We start from the raw sequence: 23,217 nt of genomic DNA on the forward strand, positions 1-23,217 counted from the left end.
CTGTGATTGGCTCTCACTGACTCTCTGCTCTGTGATTGGCTCTTACTGAATCTGCTCTGTAATTGGCTCTTACTGACTCTCTGCTCTGTGAAAAGCTCTCACTGACTCTCTGCTCTGTGAAAAGCTCTCACTGACTCTCTGCTCTGTGATTGGCTCTTATTGACTCAACATTGAGTGGTCATCAAGACTAGAAAACCATTTACCATAAATACAACAGACATTTTAGCTGTTTCCTCATTCTCTGTTTTTATTCACATTTTTCTGGAAACAGTTTCACAGAAATAAACCGCTGCTATCGGGAAGATTCCTGTCTGGCCATAAATGGTCTTCATGTTAGAGTTGCAGCCAAAAAGCCATACCTCCGACGTGGAAACAAGGTCAAGTGACTCAAGTATGCACAAAAACATAGGACCTGGGGTGCAGAACAATGGCAGCAGGTGCTCTGGACTGATGAGTCAGTTGAAATATTTGGCTGTAGCAGAAGGCAGTTTGTTCGTCGAAGGGCTGGAGAGCGCTACAATAATGAGTGTCTGCAGGCAACAGTGAAGCATGGTGGAGGTTCCTTTAATGTTTGGGGCTGCATTTCTGCTCAGGATTAATGGTGTTGTCAATGCCGAGAAATACAGGCAGATACTTATCCATCATGCAATACCATCAGAGAGGCATATGATTGGCCCCAAATGTATCCTGCAGCAGGACAACCACCCCAAACATACATCCAAAGTCATTAAGAACTATCTTCAAGAAGTACTGGAAGTGATGGCGTGGCCCCCACAGAGCCCTGATCTCAACATCATCAAGTGTGTCCGGGGTTACATGAAGAGACAGAAGGATGTGAGAAAGCCTACATCCACAGAAGATCTGTGGTTAGCTCTCCAAGAGGTTTGGAACAACCTACCAGCCGAGTTCCTTCAAAAACTGTGTGCAAGTGTACCGAGAAGAATTGATGCTGAGATTTAGAGTTCTCTTTCGTTCATTCACTGTATTTTGTTGATCGATGAAAATAAATGTGTTATGTCCACAAATTCACATACACGACTGTGTGCTCAAGGAGATTTATTTACAACGTGCACTCATAACAAACTACAGGCTTCTCTCTATTATGACGTCACACTCATGCGACTTCGCTAACCTATAGAGTGGTTTCACCAGTCTAAGACGGCTGGCATGCCAGCGTGAACCATCAGCCAGGCGAAAGGTCGCTGGTCCCAGCTGTGCGGTGATTTGCTGCAGTGCAGACCAGAATGAAAGAAGCTTATGGGACCGACTGGGTCGACAGATCCGGACCCAATCTAACACACCAAGTGAAAGGCCCTTCACCCGATGCTTCCTGTCAAAACGCTGCTTCATGCAACGCTGCTGCTCTGCCACTCTCCTGCGTAGTGAGGGTGCTGCTGCTGGAGTGTCACCCCTCTGAGGACGTAGGCAATCCAGGGGAAGCTGCATTTCACGTCCCAGCATCAGGAGGGCTGGAGAACTGCCCATCGTGGCGTGCGATGTAGCCCTGTAATGAAGCAGGGTGCTCTGTAGTGCTGATAAGAACGGGAGGCCGCCTGCTAGGTGTGCTCTGAGCCCATTCTTGAGGGTCTGGTTGAACCGCTCCACGCCACCATTGGCCTGGGGGTGGTAAAAGGCCGTCTTAATGTGTTTAATTCCCCTCCCTGCCAGGAAGGAAGAGAAATCGGCCGAGATGAACTGGGGCCCATTATCAGTCGTGACGGTATCGGGCACACCCCAACGGGCAAATAGACAAGAGAGGAAACCGGTGACCACACTGGCAGTGACGGAACCTGTGGGCAGCACCTCAGGCCACTTAGAGTGAAGGTCGTAGACCACCAGGAGGAAGCGTTGGTGCTGAGGGACGCCGTGAAGTTCACCGCAGATGTCCACCTGGATGTGGGTCCACGGTGTTGGTGGCCACGGCAGGGGCTGCAGCGGCGGAGGCGGGGAAGGCCTGTCTTACCGCTGGTGAGGCAAGCTGTACAGTCTTTCACCATAGTCTCCACGTCCCTGTCGATGCCTGGCCACCAGACCAAGCCCCTGCATCGTTGCTTGACTCTGACAACACCCAGGTGACCCTCATGCACCATGGCAAGGATGTGCGCCCTCAAGGCGCTTGGGACCACTGTGCACAGCCCCCTTGCCACGCACACATCATTCCAGCACGAGAGATCGTCCTTGACGCGGTGAAAGGGTGCCAGTTCCTCTGAAACTTTGCTGGGCCAGCCCTCTCGAATGAAAGTGCGGAGCTGATTGAGGACGGAGTCCTGCGCAGACGCGTCTTGGAGCTCCCGCAGGGAAACGGCTCCTTGGAGGGGCGTGTGCAGCATGAGGACAAGCTCCGGCTCTGAAGGGTCCTGAGCAACGTCTCCAACAGTCTTAAGCTTGACTCTGGAGAGCGGGTCCGCCACAACGTTGTCCCGACCAGGTGTGAACTGTGTGGTGAAATTGTATGCCTGCAACCTCTCAGACCACCGGTAGAGGCGCAGTGGCTTGTGTCCCGATCCCGTCGTGGCCAGCAGGGCTGTAAGGGCCTGGTGGTCTGTCCGCAGCGTGAAATGACGTCCGTACAGGTACATATGCCACCGTTCACATGCCCAGACACAAGCCAGTGCTTCCCTCTCACCGACAGAGTACTTCTGCTCAGCTGGAGTGAGTGACCTTGAAGCAAACGCCACTGGGCGTTCGCCCCCTTGCTGAAGTTGAGACAGAACAGCGCCAACTGCAGCATTAGAGGCGTCACAGGTCACAAATGTGGGGCTCTGTAGATCAAAGTGGACGAGCACCGGTGGGGAAGTGAGCTGCGATTTGAGCCTAGAGACTGTGGTGGAGCAAGCAGGGGTCCAAGACCAAGCTGCATCCTGCTTGAGACGGGCACGCAGCGGTGCAGTGGTTTCGGAGTAGCGGGGAAGGAAGACCAGATAGAAGGCAGTCATCCCCAGGAATGATGATAGCTGTGCAGGGCAGGAGGGCTCAGGCAGGCGCAGGATGGCATCGACGTTTGAGTGGAGTGGGCTGAGGCCAGAAGCAGTTAGACGGAACCCCACAAACTTGATGACAGGCACTGCAAAGATGCTCTTCTCCCCGTTCACCGTGAGGTTCTGGCGAGCGAGCACATTAAGCACTCTGGAAAGGCGGTCCTCATGTGTTGCAGCTGTCTCCCCATGCACCACGATGTCATCCTGTTACATGACCACACCCGAGATGCCAGCGAAGATGGTGGCCATGATCGTCTGAAAGCAGCTGAGGGCGGAGCTGAGACCGAAGGGCATGCGGGTGTAGCGGAAGACCCCCATGTGCGACACAAAGGCAGTGAGGTTGCGTCTGTCAGGCTGTAGGGGAACTTGCAAGTAGCCCTGGCGAAGATCAAGTTTGGAGAAGACCTTGGAGCCATGGAACTGAGCAGACAGCTCCTTCATCGTAAGCAGTGGATATTTGTCTGGGATCACAGCTCTGTTTACCTCAGACAGGTAAACAGAGGTCGCAGTGTCCAACAACAGTGGCAGGCACACATCATCCAGCTCCACGGTGCACCACTTAAATGCCTTGACACTGGAGCCAACAGAGTGGATCGTGGATTGCTGGACGGGCGGGACAGACGAGGTCGGGGGTTTGTAGAGGTGGGCACAGAGCGGCACACTCTGGAGAAGTGGTTCAGTCTACCACAGCGTTGGCATCTCTGTCCTGTGGCTGGACAGGTTGGTGCGCGTGTGGGGTGAGAGGAAGAACCACAGTTACCACAGGGGCGACGTGCTGTGGCGCTCTGCCTTCCTGCGACATTCACCTCGAGGTCATCATGTGGAAAAGCGGGGCCTGAGAGCTGAGTTGCAGGCACCACGGCTTGTGCCAGTGAAGCAGAGTGTGAGGGGGCGGGGTCGGAGGCTGCCAGATGCGAAACCAACAGAGCGGCAGACTCCAGCTGGAAGGCAAATTCCACCGCCTTTGACAGCGGCAGGTCATCTGGGGACATGAGCAGCCTCTCCCACAACTTGGGATCAGTTGTGTGCTCTGCTAGCTGGTCCCGAATCATCTCGTCTTCAAACCGTTCAAATCTGCAGAGGCTAGCCAAACAGCGGAGATTGGCGATGTAATGCTGGACCGACTCACCTGGCTGTTGGCGGCGCCGCCGGAAGATAATCCGCCGAATGATAACGCTCTGTGGAGCAGCGAAATGTCCGGTCAGTAAGGCGACACAGTCTGCATATGTCTGCGCGGGTCCGAGAGTGCGGAAGATCCGTTGCCCCTCACTCCCCAAGCTGTGGATCAATATGGCTCGGCGTCTAGCATCGCAGCCGTAATGAACATCTCGAACGAGTCGTGCCAGCGGGGACGAAGGAACGAAGGTAACGGCAAAAAGGGAAGCTCCATCCTTGTCGCCAATGTTATGTCCACAAATTCACATACACGACTGTGTGCTCACAGAGATTTATTTACAACGTGCACTCATAACAAACTACAGGCGTCTCTCTATTATGACGTCACACTCATGCGACTTCGCTAACCTATAGAGTACAGCCGTATGGTACAAAATGATTAACACTTCCATTTTTGAAAGCATTCTTTGTTTACAGCATTTTTTCACAACTGCCTAAAACCTTTGCACAGTACTGTGTTTTTCTTTAATTATGAAAGTCAAACTGGTTTGACCCTGGAAGCGGTCTGCTGCAGGTCAGGTGCCATTACCTGTCTGTGTGCACCTTTCAGTCATAATATCATTGTCAACCAATAGCAAACACACAGTGGGTCCAATAAAAGCAACACACGGTGCAAATCATCACCCATTGTGATGGACAATGTAGTGCAGGCTCAGACTGTTTGCTCCCAGAAATAATTATGATGGAACAAAAGTCAGACTTTTATCTTTCCGCTGCGTTCTCTCCGTGAATTTTAGGTTTCAATCTGTGTTTGAGTTTTCTCGTCATGTAACCTGTGTGTGTGTGTGTGTGTGTGTGTTCATGTTCAATTTAGAATTAAGTTCAACGTACAAGGGTGGATGACGTTCATAGAATGACACAGAAATGATGGTCGGCTGTTGAATTAACAATGAAAATGTTTTGGGGTGTGTCTACATTTTCACTAAATAGTATCTTGGGAAATTGTATGCTAAAAGTGTGCAAATGTTCAACAAGAAATTATTACAGTACTCATTTTATTCAGTCAGACCTAAAACATGCATAACAGTAGCCTATAGAGTTTTGTACACAACCACGACCAATCAGTGGCCGACGTCACACATAGTATCGCCTCAGCTCGGAACCTCGACAGAGCAGGCAGTAAATTGTGATTTAGGTACTGATCCGTGTAGTGCTTTTTTATTCTCTTTTAATTCAAATATGCCCCAAATGTTTTTTTTATCACAAGCCCACACTGCTTTATTGCACAAAAGTGGTAGAGACTACGACACAATGTGATTGTGCAACCCTAAAACTATAATGGATGGCTGTGTTATCTGGTCAAATCATGTTATGCATCCAATATTATAGGATTGTCTTTTGACTGCTCAACTATGTGGGCCTTCAGACCACATATAAACAACAACAGCTGATTGGAAGGAACATTAACAACTTACACAACAATCAATCAAACAGGATTTTCTTCTCACCAGCTGCTGAAAAGAAAACAATCCAACTCCAGGTATTGATTCTTATTTTGTGTGTTAATATGAACTCAGGTTTTTTTTTTTTCAGTTAGTAAATAAGTAATAATACGTTTGAATATGGAAAGTTGATGACATTGTAATAATGTTTACCACTTAAAACAAACACTAGGTCTCAGAAGAAGCACAGGTCTCAACAGTGGTAACCATGGATAAGTAGCTGAAATACAACCCCACTTCAATAAACCGGCACTTTAACGGCGTGAAGAAAAGATGAACGAGAAGAATCGGAGTTTAAAGAGAGAGATAGGTTGCTATGGAAGCACTTCCACACCCATAGAGCCTGAACAGACAGAATATTTTATTTAGCTGAAGAAATTCAATCACTTCTAAACCATTAAAATAAATTCACATCAATATTTTGTGTGAAGTTTCTTTGGTTTTTTTTTAACTTGCTTTTTTAGTAAGAAGTTCAGTTTTTTTTGTTTTTTTTACTGGGCCTTGTGTAACAATTCTGACACCAGCCATAAAACATTAACAGTGTCATGTTAGAAAGTTGATGCCACCCACATTTGCTTTTGTCAAGTAATAGTCTACAAAATAATTTCTGTGTAAGTCACGTCTGTTGCATGTGTGAATTGATATCCAGAAGCCCACATTTTTCAAAAACAGAGAGCAAGAGTGGTTATTTATTTTTCCATCACTTAAGTTTCTCAGATTGCTGCTCTCTGAAATATCCAAACATCCAGTTCTGGTCTTGTATTACAATGTGTCTCATTCAGTGTGAATGAGACACATTGGATGTAAGGCATGGTGCACCCTGGACAGGTCACTGACAGGTCAATGTCGCTCCCACGTATATAGAAAAGAAGCCTTCACGTAAAACGAGCGCTGACAACGTAAAGGAAAGTAAGACTTCTTGAAGTGCGTGTAAAAGAAAGAACATAAAACAGATCATAAAAGATAAGCATTATAATCTATACATTAGAAATGATATGCACATACATATGGATTATAACATATACATATATAAATGACCCTGTAGCTATAAGCGGTGTGTCATCTTTTCCATTATGTACATTTCCACTACAATCTGTGTCCATTGATCCTGTGTAGGGGGGTCCTCTTTCCCCCATTTCTTTGTAATTTTACCAGCTATTATCAATATTTTAGCCAAATAACTGTATTTTATTTGGCTACAATAATATTTTCTTCAATAAAGTAATATAGGAATAACATAGGAATCGTATACAAAAGTATATTCAGTAATGAGTGATACATCATTTTCCAAAACTCTATTATTTTTATCACTTTCCCAAAAAAAATGTGAGAGACTTTCATTAAATTCTCCGCAGGCTCTCCAACAAGGTACATTTTTGTTGAATTGAATTTTTCCAGGAGAACTCACTCCAGACCCGAGAATTAGTGGATGTGTGATGTATTCTCCATATGTTTAGCCAATCTTCATCACTAATATTTATGTTAAATTCTGATTCCCATCTTTCTTTTATGTATTGAGTAGCAATTTTTTATATAGTTCCAAAATAATTGTAATTTTGGTTTCTTTGTATGCGTTGATTATGATCTGGATCACACTATTCACTTCTCAGGAGGGGTCCATCCTGATCTCTTTCATATAGTAGTCTCTAAGTTACAGGAATCCACAGAATTCATGATTGATTATCTCAATCCTATTTTTCTCTCATATTTTGGAAACGCTCCAGCTGTCCATCTTTCACAAACACACCATGCTGTGATTCCCTTGGTTGTCCACTGTTGAAATCCTTTATTGTACCTAGTTGATGTAAAATTGCTATCATATGATATCCACTTCAATAAATTAGTGTCTTTCTGTATCTTATATTTTTTATTATGCTGAACCATATTTTGTATGTGAACATTGTGATTGAGTCTATTTGGTTTTGAATCTTCTTGTATGTTTCTTCATCCCCAATTATATTCTGTACTGGGTTTTCTCCAAACTCTTTTCCATTTCTTTCCACTGTGCCATGTAATCTGGTTTGCACCAACCTACAATATATCTCAATTGGGCCGCATGGTAGTATTCCTTTAATTTCGGAAGTCCCATCCCTGCTTCTCCTTTTGGCAGCTGAGTTTCCAATCTTATTCTGGGTCTTCTGGCACCCCAAATAAACCTTGAATTTTATTCCAGCTCATAAATTGGGGTTTGGGGGACCTCTCTTGGTAGGGCTTGGAATAGGGCAACCCAGTCTCATAGAAAAACGTACCCTGGCTACGTTGGTCCACAGTGCAAAAACGTAGAGGGGTTACAATAATGGCCCTGGAATTGTATGACTGTTACATTTTTTTCTGCCTATTCTTTTGCGTCCAGGTCACGTGACTTTCAAGATTCCGGCCGTGAGAACAAAAACATGGCGGACATTTCTCTCATTTTTAGTGAAAGAAATCAATATTTTGAGTATGATTCTGCATAAAAATGCGTTTTGATTACATTTCTAGCGAGAAATATATATTTTAATTTCATAATATTCACTTAGTGAATGTACATAATCACTCGATTGCTCGTTGTTGCGAAGATTATTCAGATCTCGCCAGAAAAATGTGAAACTGATACGTTTTGGTTGTGGCCCCAGATTACACATAGGACACCCTTGCGATCTGACGGATCAAACCCTTGCGATCTGACGGATCAAACCCTCGACAACTACATGCCTTGCGTCTGAGGTTGATTTGCCGATCGACACATTATTCTGTGGCAGCGGGAGAAACTAATATTGACAAAGTGACGAGTTACGATCAAATGTCCGCTGTGTTTAATTTTGGAATCTACCGGATCCTGTAACTTCCTGTGTGGTGCGATCTCATTGATGGGGTTTGGCGCGTCATGGGCCTACGAAGAATAAGGGGACGAAGAAGAAGAAGACGACGAAGAAGAAGAAGACGAAGAAGAAGAAGAAGAAGAAGACGAAGAAGAAGACGAAGAAGAAGACGAAGACGAAGAAGAGGAAATATTCCTGGTTGATGCGTTCCTGGATGAATGCAAGGTAAATAACATCTCAGTGTCCCATGCTAATTACTTGCTAATTACAATGTCTAAGGCCGTAATAGACTCTGATGTATAGCAAGGAAAAAGTATCAAGGTACAAAACTGAAAACACTCCAAACAAATAACTATTCAGTACCTGGTTCAATGTCTTTATTCACATGCAAGCTATAGTGCTGAGCTGAGTTCATACTTAGAGCCAGTTAGAGATTCATTCAATATACTGACAAAATGTTTCACTTTCTTTTCTTTTTTTTCAATGTAGAAAGGGTTTTTTAGTCAGTACAGATCTTATCTGTCAGTACAGATCTGAGTTTTTACAATGTAATATCATTATATATAACATTGGTTATATAATAAGATGTTTGTAGTTGGTGATAAACCTTGGTGGGTGGTTGTTCATTCTGTGGCTCTATTGATTATTTAGGTGGATCAGCATGAACACACAAAAGAAGGATCAGAGAAATCCACAAAGTTGTGTGTTTGGCTTGATGAGGACAAAGATGGTCAACCTCTGCCAAAAAGAAGTAGAGCTGGGGAAAAACGAAAGCGAGATTCAGCCACTGGTTAGTAATTTTGTTTGTTTGTTCATCAGTAGTTGCATTAATTGATTGAGCAATTCTAAATGGATATTCCTATTTTTGCAGTTTCTTCAGCAAGTGAAAAACCCTCCTGTTCTCACTCTCAAGACACAACTGGAGAAAATGTGACCATCGGAAATTTAGGTTTTTCCTTTTTTCCCTTAGTACTTGTTTCCTCATTTGTTATGTGGTAATTGCCCCGATTTACCATTGCCTTCTCCCCTCTTCATTTTCAGATTCCCTCGTTCAAGATGTGCGAGACCTCTTAGGAAGTGGTCCTGAACAACCTCTGCCCTCGCACTGGAGGAACAGGCAAACTTCCTCTCTGGAAAATTGGACAGTGCTGAGGCCCTTCATGGTGAACAATATGTTGTCATCTGAGAAGCCCAAGGAGGGGGTTTGCCATCATTGTGGACACAACGCTGCAGTAGTGATGTGTAGGGACTGTTTACCACGATCACTCTACTGCACAGCCTGTGACCTTTCCACACATGAGGCCCTGGTGCTTCATAACAGAGCATCCATGGTGGAGGGGTTCTTCAGACACCTGCCACCATCCACTTTTGTTCAGCAGCATGAGGGAGGGAAATTCTCCTATCATGAAAAAGGTAGTTTTTAAGTCTCAGGTTATATAGGCTGTTTTACATTTTACACAAACCCTGGTTTACTCCAACAGGAACAATCCTCACTGTTGAGTTTTTGGTTTCATTTACTCTAATGTGTAAACTTATTCTGCTTTTTAGATTGCATGTTACCAATCGTTCCTCCCTGCTGTGACTGCTCCACTGGGCAAACAAGCTTTTCCAAGGGAAAGCCAGTTATTTTAATTGGAATGAATGGTAACATTTTTGTTATTATTTCTTCATATTGTGTTTTTTGTTTCTTGTGAACAAGAGATAATTGTTTTTCTCTGACATTACAGGAAGATACAACCTCTTCCTTCCATCAGTAAACTGCTCCTGTGGAAAAACCTTGTCAGTGACTATAAGCGATCTGGTTGAAAGTGGTTACTGGCCAGCCACTGTCAATTTTGAGACCTTGTACATGGTGGACTTGTTCACCACGTATGAGGATCTAAAAATCACTGCCCCAGGGATGTCACGACAAGCTTTTGTCAGCATGCTCGAGTGTCGAACGAAACTCTTCGGGCGAGTGAGTGAATTTGTCGTTTAAATTTGGATCACCTTTTAAATAACTGATTAATTGTTAGGACTTGTTCTTACAATCCTCAAAATTTCAGCACACATTTCTTGACAGAGCCCTTTTTTCGCCAGTACCACAGTCTGAAGCCAACCTTCGATATATCATCAGTTGTGTACTAACTGCGTACTGTTTGGTTTTGTTTTGTTTTTTCACTTTTGCTCTCAGAGTGGTAAGATATGTGGGGACACAATGCAGAGGGCCTTCCTCGAATGGGCCTATGCCAAATTTGAGGTTGAAAAGCTGTCTCAGGTCCAGCATTTTCAGTGCCCTGCAAGCACACCCTCCATGTTGGCAGTTGCAGTGGATGGGAACCGCAAATTATATCGTTTCAAAAGCCAACCAGGGTGTGTAACATTCATGTACAATGAAATGCTAGTGAGCCAAAAATTAAAAATGACTTTTATACTGTAAATGTAACCCACATCTATATATTTCTTTCAAGACCTGATGGGTTTTTTGATGGAGTCTTTTTGGCCAGTGATGCTGAGGTGTCCTCCTTTGTTGATTACATCCATGGAACAACTGGACATGTAAGCTAAATTTATATTTCTTCATGTGTAACACCACAATTTAAAACATTTATGAATGTTTGCCTGTTATTTTCAAAATTTAAACATTATTTGGTGTATTTAAGTAAGTGGAATTATTGCATCAAATGCCATAATACATAATATATACATAAAAGATTTACAGCTTATTTTGTATAATGTAACTGTATAAATGTCTGTATTTGCCCTCATCTGTTTAAGAATCCAGGGAAAGGGAGATGTGGTGCGGGTCAGTGGACAGCAGCACGAGAGTCTGCCAGCAAGTCTGCAAGCAAACTAGACGAGGAAGGTGTTGAAGTTGCTGTCTGCCGTCATGGGGTCTTGCTGAAGGGACTGAATATGTTCCGTGGAGAAATATTTGCATACCCATTATATCTCCAGAAACAGCTAGCTTCACAGACCGTCCAGTTTTTTTGCTCTGATGTGGTCTGCAAATATTGGCCATATCTGCAGAGAGTTGTGGACCACTGTCCAGAGTTGGAGGACTTGCTGAACATGCGCCCATTTCTCTCCATCATGCATGCAAAAGCGCATTCTTGGATGTGTGAGGTAATAATGACAATTAGATGTATTTCTTACCAATTTGTACCACACATTATGATTGTCTGTCCACTGCCCCTACTTTTTGTTTTCCAAATGATAACATTCATCTAAATGTATTACAGTTAAAATGGGGGGGACGCAATCAAGAAGGAGCTGGAACAACAATCGGGGAGGAGGTTGAACAGGTTAACAGCTTCCTCTCCCGAGCAGCCATCTGTTCCAAGTACATGTCAAAAGCCGGTAAGCATTCTTCATGTATAGTTGTGTCCAAATTGAGACCACAAGCCGACATATCATCTCCACATAGACCAAACCAGAAGGTGTAGCACCTCTCTACAATAGAGTGCTTCCTGGTGGTCAGGTGGAGTCAAATCTCTGCAGGTGTCCAACTCCAGAGAAGACAAACAGCACCAGACTTAAATATTTCCCATGTTCCCCCTTCTGAGAAGGGGTTTGAACACTGATGCTCGGCCTTTGCATTTTAGATTTCCATGCATAGGTGCTCCCTTAATAATTGAAAATAATTGTCTAGTCAGCACTTTTATACTGATCAAGATTCTCTTTATAATAATTTAACTTCTGACACATTAATTAAGTGTATTCTCTCCAGGTTTATGTAACAATATTAGAGAATGATCAATGTAGTATCTGACCTTTGGTCCTCACTGTGGACCTAAATTACTGCATATACATTGTGTGTCAAGTTCGCACAGACATGCTGACAATCCAGGCAAGTGGCTGGAACAAGCGAAAGGCGGAAAACCTTGACCGGACACTGGCCAAAAGATACATCAAGGTACTAACTAGGCAAATAGGCAAATATGTATAATAACAGTTTTTAAATTGTGTCTCAGCATTTGTTAACACAGAAATGTCTTTCGGACAGACTGTACAAAGGAAACTCACCGCAGAGTTGTCTATACAGCAAGACATAGTCCAGCAGTGGGTGTCTGATGTTCAGCAGTGGACCTCAGGTACTTTGAGAAAATATTTGATGGCTCTGCTCTTGTACAGCGGATCTGAAAAGAGGCTGATTGTAAACTGAGATGGGCATGAATTAATTTGTTTGTTGTCGTCCAAAGGAGCAACAACCCAAAATGACCTGCAGAGGACCATCGAGGGGTTATATTTGGGCATCAAACAGCGAAAATTTCAGCTGTATCGTCAGTCTGGTGAGAGCAGAAAAGGCCACTAGTAATGCAAATTTGTGAAAAAATGAATTCACTACTGACTTATACATAGTATAAACAGTCATTTATTTAAAAAAACAAACATCTTTTGAAGTAGGTTTACCACAAGTCAGAGCAGCATACTGAAAAACTGTCAAAATCATAATAAGTTTGAGTGCAATATCCAAATATTTCCAATATTTATGCAAAGTGCAGAGATGTCCTGACCTACAAATGTTGTAAAACACTTCATATTGTCTATTTCAAAAAAATATGAAGTGTTTTTACAATTTTTCAAATGATAATGAAACTTTTGATGCAAAAATGATCACACAGCATCTGTCACAATAATCATATACACATTCATGTATATTGAGAAGCCTTATTTTTTTATGGTGGTTTTGTGTGGTCATGGTGTGAGTGCACTCATTTTGTGTTTCTCATTGTAGGTGGGAATAAACGAAGGCATCAACTGAGAAAAAAGATTGCTCTTGAGAAAAAAGCCTTGGAAGTTGCCATCAATGACCATAATACTACTGTGGGGGAAGTTGGAAAACTCCCTCCTCCCAATGAACTCCTGGCTGTGGACAACTACTCCTGGCCATGGGAATGTAAGTACTTCCTCTGAAATGCACTGAATACCAATTGTTTGATGCACACATCTTGATGTACATATGGAATCTGATGTGAATCTTAAGACACTAGGCAATATGCAAAAAAATGAATGCAGTAATGTATAAATGGATGTTATCGAACCCCTTTTGCGAAGCGCTGAGGTACTATCACATCCTGTCAGGGTTTATTTCTCTATTGTAGGAATACACCCATAGCAGTAAGCAGTTTAGGGAAGGGTTGTGTATGAGTGGGTTCGCTGTTGGTGGATAAATAACACAAAGCATGATCATGAGATTATCACCTGTTACTAATGAATATGTTTAGGTGAATGATCCAAACAGGTGGTTTGGAGTTTTCAACAAATTTCCCCAGCTTGTTTGAAATTTGCTGCAGCCATCAAAATCACAAAAAAAACAATATGTATGCGAAATATCTTCTGTCACAATATTTTTATAGTAGTTAAGATGTAAGATAACACTTTATGTAATGTATTGCAGGTCATGGTGATATGGAGCGAAAAAAAAATGTTTTTGATAAGGTAATGCTGCTGGCTAGACTGAAAGAAGAAGAAGTCATTGTGGTTCGTGAAGTCAAACAGCACATGGAGTACATGAGGAGTGTTGCTGGACTGATTAAAGAGCTTACCTTTCAGCTCACTGAAGACACCAATGGCAAATGTAAGGACAATAAATAGTTTGTCCTTTTTTTCAATTTGCTTCTCTGGTAACCACTTGGCTTATTTATTTTTATTTTAATGTCACATTCTCAGGCAGTACAGAGGGATTGATGGAGAAAGGACATGAGGGACTACTCTGTGTGCTGAAGAAAAGATTGTGTGAAGTTGAAGCACAACTGGCCACAGCACGCACAACATACAATAGTATTCTTGGACTGCAAACATTGTCCTTAGATGACTTCTCTGAAGAGGAAGACTTGGAGAATACTTCTTCTACTGATGAGGAACTGGAAGACTAGTTATTAGGGACATGATGTGTATCAAACTAAAACAGTGCTGTAAATAACTTGTTTGTAAAACCTGAGGCAATTTTACTGCTGTTTACTGCAAATTCCTCTGAAACTGTAAACAACCATTATGTTAGTATTGTGCATCCTACATAGCTTCACTGTAGTTGTGTAGTTTACATAGCCTATGTATTGTTACTCTCTCCACCAGTGTGCTATTTGTGCTTATTTTTCCACATGTTAGTATATTAATTCTCTCTCTCTCTCTCTCTCTCTCCCCTTCACTCACTCACTCACTCTCACACACACATACACCTTCTCTATCTGAAGATATACAGTCTTTATTTTGAACAGGGCATAGTCTCTTGGTTTTAGAAAGCCTGCTTTATTAATTTCACCCAGTAAAGTGAACTGTTGTTTCAACTATAGTCATGTCTCTTTTGTTTGTTTCATGAATAGTTTTTATTTAAGCCAGTTTCCTGTTTTATCCCATTGTGTGAGTTGTTTCTTTCAGGTAAGTCTGTCGTAAGCATTAGGCCTATATTCTAAGGCAGGGCTCATCAACTACACTTGTCCAAGTGCTGGAATTTTTCTGACAGACACCATCAGGGCCAGACACTCTTTAATTTTACTATAATATAATAGGATATATAATTAAAATGAATATTGTACCCTAAGTAATATATTATTATTTCATATATCAATTTGCCTTTGAAAAAACAAGTTATTTTTTAGCCTTTGTCAGTGTTAACAGACTCATATTACCTATATGATAGCAAGCCACTAGTTGAGGCTGTCAACTGCTAATGTGGGGAAGGTGATTGTCGCTGGATGAGGTGGTCAATCACAGTGAACTGATTGACATCCAGGCCGCTGGTGACATGAAGGCTGCTCTCTATGGTACAGAAAGTTTTAGGGTGGCTTGTCCCCAAAAGTATGATATACAGAAGACATTGGCCATGCATGTGCTCACTTTGTTTGGATCAACATACATCTGTGAATTTGTGAAAAGTCAAGTAGGACTGCAGGCGCATAAGGCAAGCATAAAAGCTGTCAAGCCTGATGTTAAAAAGATAGTGTTGGAGGGGAAATGTCACTTGTCTTGCAAATAGTGTGATTATTGCCTATGTTTTGTCCTAATTATAAGCCTTCAAATATGCCCTGAGGTTAAGGTTCAAAGATCAATATCTCAAAGCAGAAATAATTAAGAGCCTTCAAATTGATATATGTTACTCTCAAGGTCAAGACAATTCCAGTGATGTATGACAAAGTTTATTTTTTTTACTTTTTGGACATGAGCCCTAACAGGCTCAGGTTCAGAGAGCACTTTGAAGTGTGTGTGTGTAAATAATGATCAAAATGAGGATTGGTTGAGTATTGTTTGTATCTTTATGATTTTGGAGGACTTTATGCCAGGATGAGGTAATACAGTAATTCAAATCATTTATATACATACATCAAAGGAGACAAAGGTAGAGTGACAATTAGTTAGACTAATAATAATAATTATGATAAGAAAGTAGGCCTTGATAGAGAGGCTACTAATTGGAAACAGTAGGCCACATCCAGTCTAGGTTGTCTGCATGCAAATTCACAAGTATTCCACTGTGTTTTCTATTAATTTGCTATTAAACATTGTGTTTCTGACATTCTTGACAGACCACCTCTATTTCAGTAGTTTTTGTTTTTTTACCTGGTTAAAAAATGACTGCAGTGCTGTGACTGTGCTCTTTTTCAGCCAAGTTACTCTGTCACACAATGCATCTAATGTTATAGTTAGATTTTAGTAGACAAAAAAGTGTGTGCAGTGCTTCATTGGAAAACATGGTTAACTAGTATTTTTGGATGACATAACCTCAGCTGCAGCCAGGCACCCTGCTGGAAATATAGCCTACAATGAAATAAATTATTATTTTGCAATCACAGATTATAATTTGCCCAAAAACAGAGATTATAGTGGTCTTTGGGTTCAGGTTATGGTAGATAGTCAACCTTTGAAATGGAATGACAACAGGTGATTCAGCCACAGCGGAGAGGAAGACAGAAGTGGGTGGAGGTCTGCCAGTATTTCTAAAAAGCATTATTGAGCCTGATGGAATGGTGTCAAATACAACTGCAAATTCTCATGGCATAACTGGAATATTATATGTTGATAGAAATTCTCAGTAAGAGAAAAGTCACCCCTCCCCGTTAAATAGCATAATCTGATTCTGTACCCAATTCTCAAAAAAGAGTGACTTGTTTTTATATAAAATATCTCTGTTATTCCAAATTAGATACGTGTGGGATGAGAAAGAAATAATAAATGAGATAAAAATAAATGAGAGACCATGCTAAAAGGACCTGTTTATGGAAAGTGGACAGTTCTACAGGGAGTTTGTCCAAGTTGTAATTGCAGTTCAAAATAAAGCTCAGACCACCAAAGTGAGAGAATATATAGTGGGGAATAAAATTCCCAATCGAGACAGGGTTTTGTAGAAAATACTTAGCCCAATTTATCTTAAAATCAGTGTCACAAAAGTGGCATCACGTTTTTACGCGTGGGTACATGGACGTGTGGGCAACGTAGCTGCGAGAGGTCGCTGATTGGCACGTGGGTTGCCCTATCACAGAGGCACAGAGGTCAGCAGATTGACAAGTGAGTGAGGGGTGTGTCCGCGCTCTCCGCCAACACCATTCATACTGTACATCCTCTAAGGTAGGTAATGAACACTCGTACTGATATCAACATGCTAACGGAACCTGAATTATAAAGTTAGTTAGCGCTGTCTAGGTCATAATTATTTAAACAACATGAATTTATAGTGATGTGGTCAATGACATAGGGGTTTATTATCCAGCATTATATTAGTCACCGCACTTAACGTTAGCTGCAGTTGGCGGCAATGTGCTAACCGAGGACAGAATGATGAGATTAGTTGAAAACTTTATTGATACCAAATTCACATGTCACTTCAGCAGAATCAAAATGAGATAGGAGCTATAGTAAGACAAGTGATAAAATCACATACACAAACAAAATACAGATATACCTAGATGAAAACAAAAATCAACTTGGAGCTATGTGAGACTATAGAGTATGGGTTAGGGTTGCATAGAATCTGTAGCCTTGTATTTGCTGCTAAGGATAATAGCAGTTAATTGGATGTGATGCTGTGATATGAACACCATTGAAACAGTGCTACATGAAGTGTTGATGTCTGACAAGACTAATAATGCTGAAGTAGGCCAAATTACAAACATTTGTAATGTGATAACACTTAAATAATGCAGTTCTTTTGTCACTTTAGTTATTAAATGTTGATTGTTTTATATTGTAGTTTGAAGATGCCACGAGGATCAACAACAACAACCTGTGTGACCTGCAGAGCAGCTATTGGTGTGGCCACCAAGACCTGCAAATATTGCCAGTCAGTACAACCCAGGAAGCAACGACTGGCAAAAAAACTCCAGAAATTTGAGGCCAGAAAGGAGATGTGGTTGAAAAACCAAAAAAAAAACCAAACCACCTCTCATGTTGTTGATGAGGCATCTGTCTTAGTATGTGTTTAAATTCTATAGTAATTATTTACATGATTACAGCCCATATAATTGCTTATATGTCTGTATGTTTTATATAATGTATATCTGTATTTTCAGGTAGAAAAGTTAAACACATTGGGCTACATGGCCGTAGTCTTTCTTGGAAAGAAAAGGAAGAAGCAGAACACCTGGTTCGCACAAGTCCTCCATCCAAAATGGCAGTTGTCAGAGCATTCTGACAAATGCCTTGACAGGATGAAGGCTCTATATGAAGTTTTACTTAATGGTAAGTGTGTGCGATTGTTTAAAATCTTACTCTACAGTCAACATAAATATAAATGTGCCACAGACACAGCAATTACAGTTGGGAATCTTCTTGGTACAGCTGTCATGGGGTAAACCACAGTGGGCCAAAAATAGCTTTTCACCTGTTGCTTCATTAAATTTTGTCTTTGCTTTATCCAATAGGTATTTCTTTCTGAGGTGCAATAATTAATTGATATTTGGGATTATTAATCAATTATACAATTAATCACCAACAAATTTGATAAGTGATGAATAGGTTTGAGTCATAAGTTAAGTTATGTCATAAGTAAAGTTAAGTTAAAAGAGTCTCTGCTTTCAGAGTCATACATATAAATATATATGTATACAGTATATACATCATCTTTGACTTTGGGAAACACTGGTCAGTATTTTTTAACATTTTTTTATGCCTTTTGGGCCAAACAACTAATCGATCCATTGAAAAAAAAAAAAAAATTGACAGATTGTAAAAATAACCATTGTTTGCAGTAGATCTGAAACAATTAATCGATTACTAAATGAATCAACAACTGTTTTAAATAATCGATGAATGGGTTCAAAGCTTTTTTCATGATTAAAACAAGATTTATGATTGTTTAAGCTTCTTAAATGTGAATATTTTCGTAATTTCTTTGCTCTTGATAACAAAGAAATCATTAAAAGTCAATCATTTTGGTTTGTGGACAACACAAGACATTTAACATAATCATTTCCAGGTTTGACGAACACTGCTCAGCATTTTTTAAGGTTTTCTGATATTTTATGGACCAAAGGATCAATAGATTAATCCAGAAATTATCGACAGATTAATCGATTATGAAAATAATTAGTTAGTTCCAGCTCTAGTTTGCAGACCTTGTTTCTTTTACTAGTCAGTGAGCCACATAGCTCACTGATTGTCTGCCATACATAGCAAAAGAGGCAACAGCAAGAGGCTTCAAAAAACTATAAACACATATCTCCACTTCACGAGAGCCTACAATTTGCATCAAAATCAGCCTCACCCCAGTTCAACAGAGAGCATAGATTCCATAGGGCAGCATTTATAGACAGAAGAATACAAAAGACATACATTTCCTTATGGATCACACTCACTGCTAGAAAAAAGAGGACATTTGTTCTTACTACAGGAGGTTAATACTTTCCTCTTTTTGTACCATTGAGGTTTTACTAAACAGCAGCCCACCACCAGTCCTCCAATGCAGCCCACCACCAGTCCTCCGATGCAGCCCACCATCCAGCTCAACACCAGTCCTTCCATCCCCACCATCCAGCCCACGACCAGTCCTCCGATGCAGCCCACCATCCAGCCCACGACCAGTCCTCCCATGCAGCCCACCATCCAGCCCACGACCAGTCCTCCCATGCAGCCCACCATCCAGCTCAACACCAGTCCTCCCATCCCCACCATCCAGCCCACCACCAGTCCTCCCATGCAGCCCACCATCTAGCTCAACACCAGTCCTTCCATCCAGCCCACAACCAGTTCCCCCATCCAGCCCTACCATCCAGCCCACCAACCACCTCAGCAGAAACATGGTAAATTCTGCTGATATTTTCAAATAGCATATAAATCATGATTCAATTACTGTTTCTTTTTCATATGTTGTTTAATCATGGTATACAAAACCATGTTAAACATCTAATCGGTCTCTCCTTCTTAATCTGAAATAATACTCTAAATGAAGAAATGTACCAGAACAGCTTCAATCTTTGGTGCCTCATTTTTAGCTGTATAGAATTCACTTCAGTCTACTGTATATATGGACAAGCTCAGTATGCGCACACACACACATCAAAATACATGGCCATAACAATTCACGTCCTATGCTGGTTTCTGTTATAAATGATAATCAACTCAAAATATTGTGTAACTTAGCAAGCTTTCATATTCTGTGGGGAGTGTGAATTTCTGTCATCATAATCAGTGTCTTATTTCTCAGTTTGTTCATATGTTTTTACATTTATAAATTAGGCCCCAGATGATCATACAAATCCCTATTCCAATTAATTTCCTATATTCAATGAATATATAACAAGATATTTATTGGTTTGTTTGCAAAGATTCACTCATTTTGAATGTCATGGGACATGGGTATGACATGGACACTATACACCCCATAGCATCACAGATGCTGGCCTTTGAACTTAGCGCTGATAACAATTTGGGAGGTCCTTTTCCTCTTTACCCAGAGGAACACGACATCCAAGATTTCCAAAAACTATTTTAAATGTGGTGACAGCACTTGTAGAACTTGTAATAGCGACAATCTGTGTTAACTGACAATTGTTTTCCAAGGTGTTCCTGAGCCCACATGGTAATATCCTTTACAGCAGTGATTCTGACTGTCACAAAGCATCGCCAGAAGGCTCAGTTATTCACAACCAAGGATGACTTGCTTGTGAATGAATTCCGGGGATGCCCCTTTTATGCCCAATCATGACACTCAAGTGTTTCCAATGAACCTGTTCACCTGTGGAATGTTCCAAACATTCCCAGTCTTCATCCTGTCCCAGGTTTTAAGGAGCATGTTGCAGGCCTCAAATTCAAAATCAGTTAATATTAGCTAAAAAACAATACATTTTATCAGTTTGAAGATTAAATGTCTTGTCTTTGTAGAGTTTTAAATTTAATATAGGTTGAAAATGATTAGCAAATCGTTGTATAATGTTTTTATTTTTGTTTTACAGTTGTCCCAGCTTCATTGGAATTGGGGTTTGTAAAACCCATTGAATCAGATTGACAGAATCTTCATACTTAGTAAATCATTCAGTGAGACCATGCAAGACACAACTCCCATCAATATTGAGATCATTATTATTATTGAGATAGTCTGTGTGGGAGGATCTACATTCATTGTTTTTCCCCTCATCTTTCAGTCTTTTCCTTCAATTGGTCACCTGTTTGTCCATCTTGTAGTCTATAACCCTTGGTAGAGCGAATAAGTGATCATACAGCATATGGTTAAACAATTTCCAAGTATTTCAATGGGTGCCCTGCAAAAGATTACAATATATATTTGAGCTGCAACTAACGATTATTTTCATAATCGATTTATCTGTTTATTGTTTTCTCGATTAATCGTTTGGTGATCAGAATATCAGAAAATCTTAAAAAAATGTTGATTGGTGTTCGTCAAACCTTGAAATGATGATGTTCTCAAATGTCTTGCTTTGTCCACAAACGAAAATGATTGACTTTTAATGATGTCTTTGTTATCCAGAGCAAAGAAATGTAGAAAATATTCACATTTAAGAAGCTTAAACAATCGGAAATCTTGTTTTAATCATGAAAAAAGCTTCAAACTGATTATTCGATTATCAAAATAGTTGTCGCTTAATTTAGTAATCGATTCATAATCGATTAATCGATTAATTGTTTCAGCTCTAATCTATATATTTACAATTGTAATGTTACATTTTATATTTGTTATTGGAATAGAGGTATTTAGACCAGTATTCATTGCAATAACAGCTCTTCACAGATACATTTCCTTAATCTCAACAGATGCAAAGAAAAAGAAGCAGAAGAATTCTGCAGCCTCAGTAGACATGTCTACAAGGAGGAAACTGAGGGGGAAAACATCACCCACAGGTTATTAAGCTTTCCTAGATTTACATTTCACCATTTCAAATCAGACTTCAGATACAGTAATAAGATATACCAGATATACTTAAGTCATATATATATCATGTGTTGTGTGTCAAAATAGCTTTTGATACATTGATGACGATGTATGAGGTCAAACTCAAGTACTATTTTGCTCTTTCAGAATGTAACCATGGGATCCTAGAAGGGGATCCTTACTACCCAGTGAAGGGGGTGATCCGCTGCAAATTGCTGAAGGTTAGCTTTACAATATTAAAAGTCTTAGATGTACTGGAATTGCAAGCACCCCAACTAGAAACCCCTTAAACTTTGATGTTTTTTCAGGGGATCCAAATGCAGTTGGTGGAGTGGGAGCCCTGTTCACTCTGGTATGTACAATTTCTCATAGTTTTGATTGGAATAGCCTAATTCTTAGTCCTTCAAACTTAGTAATAGCCTTGGCTTGTATTTGTGGGCGGCTGTGGCTCAATTTGTCGAGGTGTCCTTAGGCAAGACACTGAACCCACACTTGCCCCCCAGTGTGTCACTGGGTGTGTGAATGCGTGCATTGGGATGCTAAAGTAATAATAATAATAATAATGATAATAATAAATTAGATTTCACAAACACACATTGGTTTAATGACATTTACAAAAGTCCAATGACTTGGGACTATTATTGTGCAGAAAATTGCAGAGGTCTTTCACAATGGATACCTTCAGAGAAGAGGTATATGATTTAAAATAAACGGCTACACCGTAGGTAATGCATATACAAACCTTAACCAAAATATTACCATAGGCAGGTCATTTACTGTTAGGGTTAGGGTTAGTTTATAAACCTACTGAATGAAGTTGTGGCTTGCTGTTGCTCATTGCCCTTAACCTTGTCATGTTTTGAAATTAACTTATGGCTGATGTAAAGACCTAAATGAAAAATAATCTTTTTTTATTACAGTGGGAAAACTTGGCCGCCACAGTGGGTGAAGAAGGAGAACACCACAAATTAAGGAAAGAAAATATGTGTGTAATATGTGTGTGTGTATGTTGTTATAAAGTTTATTAAAAAACATTCAAAAGCCTGAAAGACTCCCACTTTGTAAGGAACCAGACAACACATACTGTTTGCAAAAGCTTGACAGATCATCTCAGATAGATAGATAGATAGATAGATAGATATTGCATATTTCCAATAATATAAGTACAATTAATTAACCTCCAAGCAGACAAAAACGTGATCATACAGAAATAAGTTATTACTAAGAACAGACACGTGGTGGCAGCACTGTGTATGTCATAAGAAACTTAATCAATGGAATGGAATATTTATTGAAATATCGTGATCGAGGAGTAATACCACAAATAACACGCTAGTCGTGAAAATATTCAGTTAACAATCAGACTCCATCAAGCAAGCTAAAATGACTTATTCTTCTTCTTCTTCTTCGTCTTCTTCTTCTTCTTCGTCCCCTTATTCTTCGTAGGCCCATGACGCGCCAAACCCCATCAATGAGATCGCACCACACAGGAAGTTACAGGATCCGGTAGATTCCAAAAT

The 23,217-nt window shown here is 40.8% G+C and overlaps 1 protein-coding gene and 1 long non-coding RNA gene across 2 annotated transcripts; both read left to right on the top strand.

Annotated features, from left to right (window-relative positions):
- The first annotated feature begins 8,588 nt into the window (after nucleotides 1-8,588).
- LOC131440859 (uncharacterized) lies at nucleotides 8,589-9,337 on the top strand. Its single transcript, XR_009231548.1, has 3 exons — nucleotides 8,589-8,622; nucleotides 9,049-9,187; nucleotides 9,269-9,337. It is a non-coding gene; the product is annotated as an uncharacterized LOC131440859 (long non-coding RNA).
- Nucleotides 9,338-9,449: 112 nt separating this feature from the next.
- On the top strand, nucleotides 9,450-14,508 carry LOC131455275 (uncharacterized). The gene is made up of 13 exons (XM_058622809.1): nucleotides 9,450-9,810; nucleotides 9,946-10,041; nucleotides 10,125-10,354; nucleotides 10,571-10,749; nucleotides 10,848-10,935; nucleotides 11,155-11,502; nucleotides 11,619-11,736; nucleotides 12,201-12,292; nucleotides 12,383-12,470; nucleotides 12,579-12,668; nucleotides 13,115-13,276; nucleotides 13,778-13,957; nucleotides 14,050-14,508. Exons 1-13 carry the CDS (start codon nucleotides 9,558-9,560, stop codon nucleotides 14,253-14,255), a joined length of 2,130 nt encoding a protein of 709 aa, XP_058478792.1. The 5' UTR covers nucleotides 9,450-9,557; the 3' UTR covers nucleotides 14,256-14,508.
- The last annotated feature ends 8,709 nt before the right edge of the window (nucleotides 14,509-23,217 follow it).

The sequence above is a fragment of the Solea solea genome, chromosome 2 (genome assembly GCF_958295425.1).
Source record: "Solea solea chromosome 2, fSolSol10.1, whole genome shotgun sequence".
In the NCBI taxonomy this organism is placed as follows: Eukaryota; Metazoa; Chordata; class Actinopteri; order Pleuronectiformes; family Soleidae; genus Solea; species Solea solea.

What these genes read in the sequence shown, in the direction of transcription:
- LOC131455275 (XM_058622809.1), top strand. Translation starts at nt 9,558, where the DNA reads ATGGTGAACAATATGTTGTCATCTGAGAAGCCCAAGGAGGGGGTTTGC. An exon ending in TCCATGGAACAACTGGACAT is followed by an intron (nt 10,936 to 11,154) that starts GTAAGCTAAATT and finishes CATCTGTTTAAG; the next exon opens with AATCCAGGGAAAGGGAGATG. An exon ending in TGGCCAAAAGATACATCAAG is followed by an intron (nt 12,293 to 12,382) that starts GTACTAACTAGG and finishes TCTTTCGGACAG; the next exon opens with ACTGTACAAAGGAAACTCAC.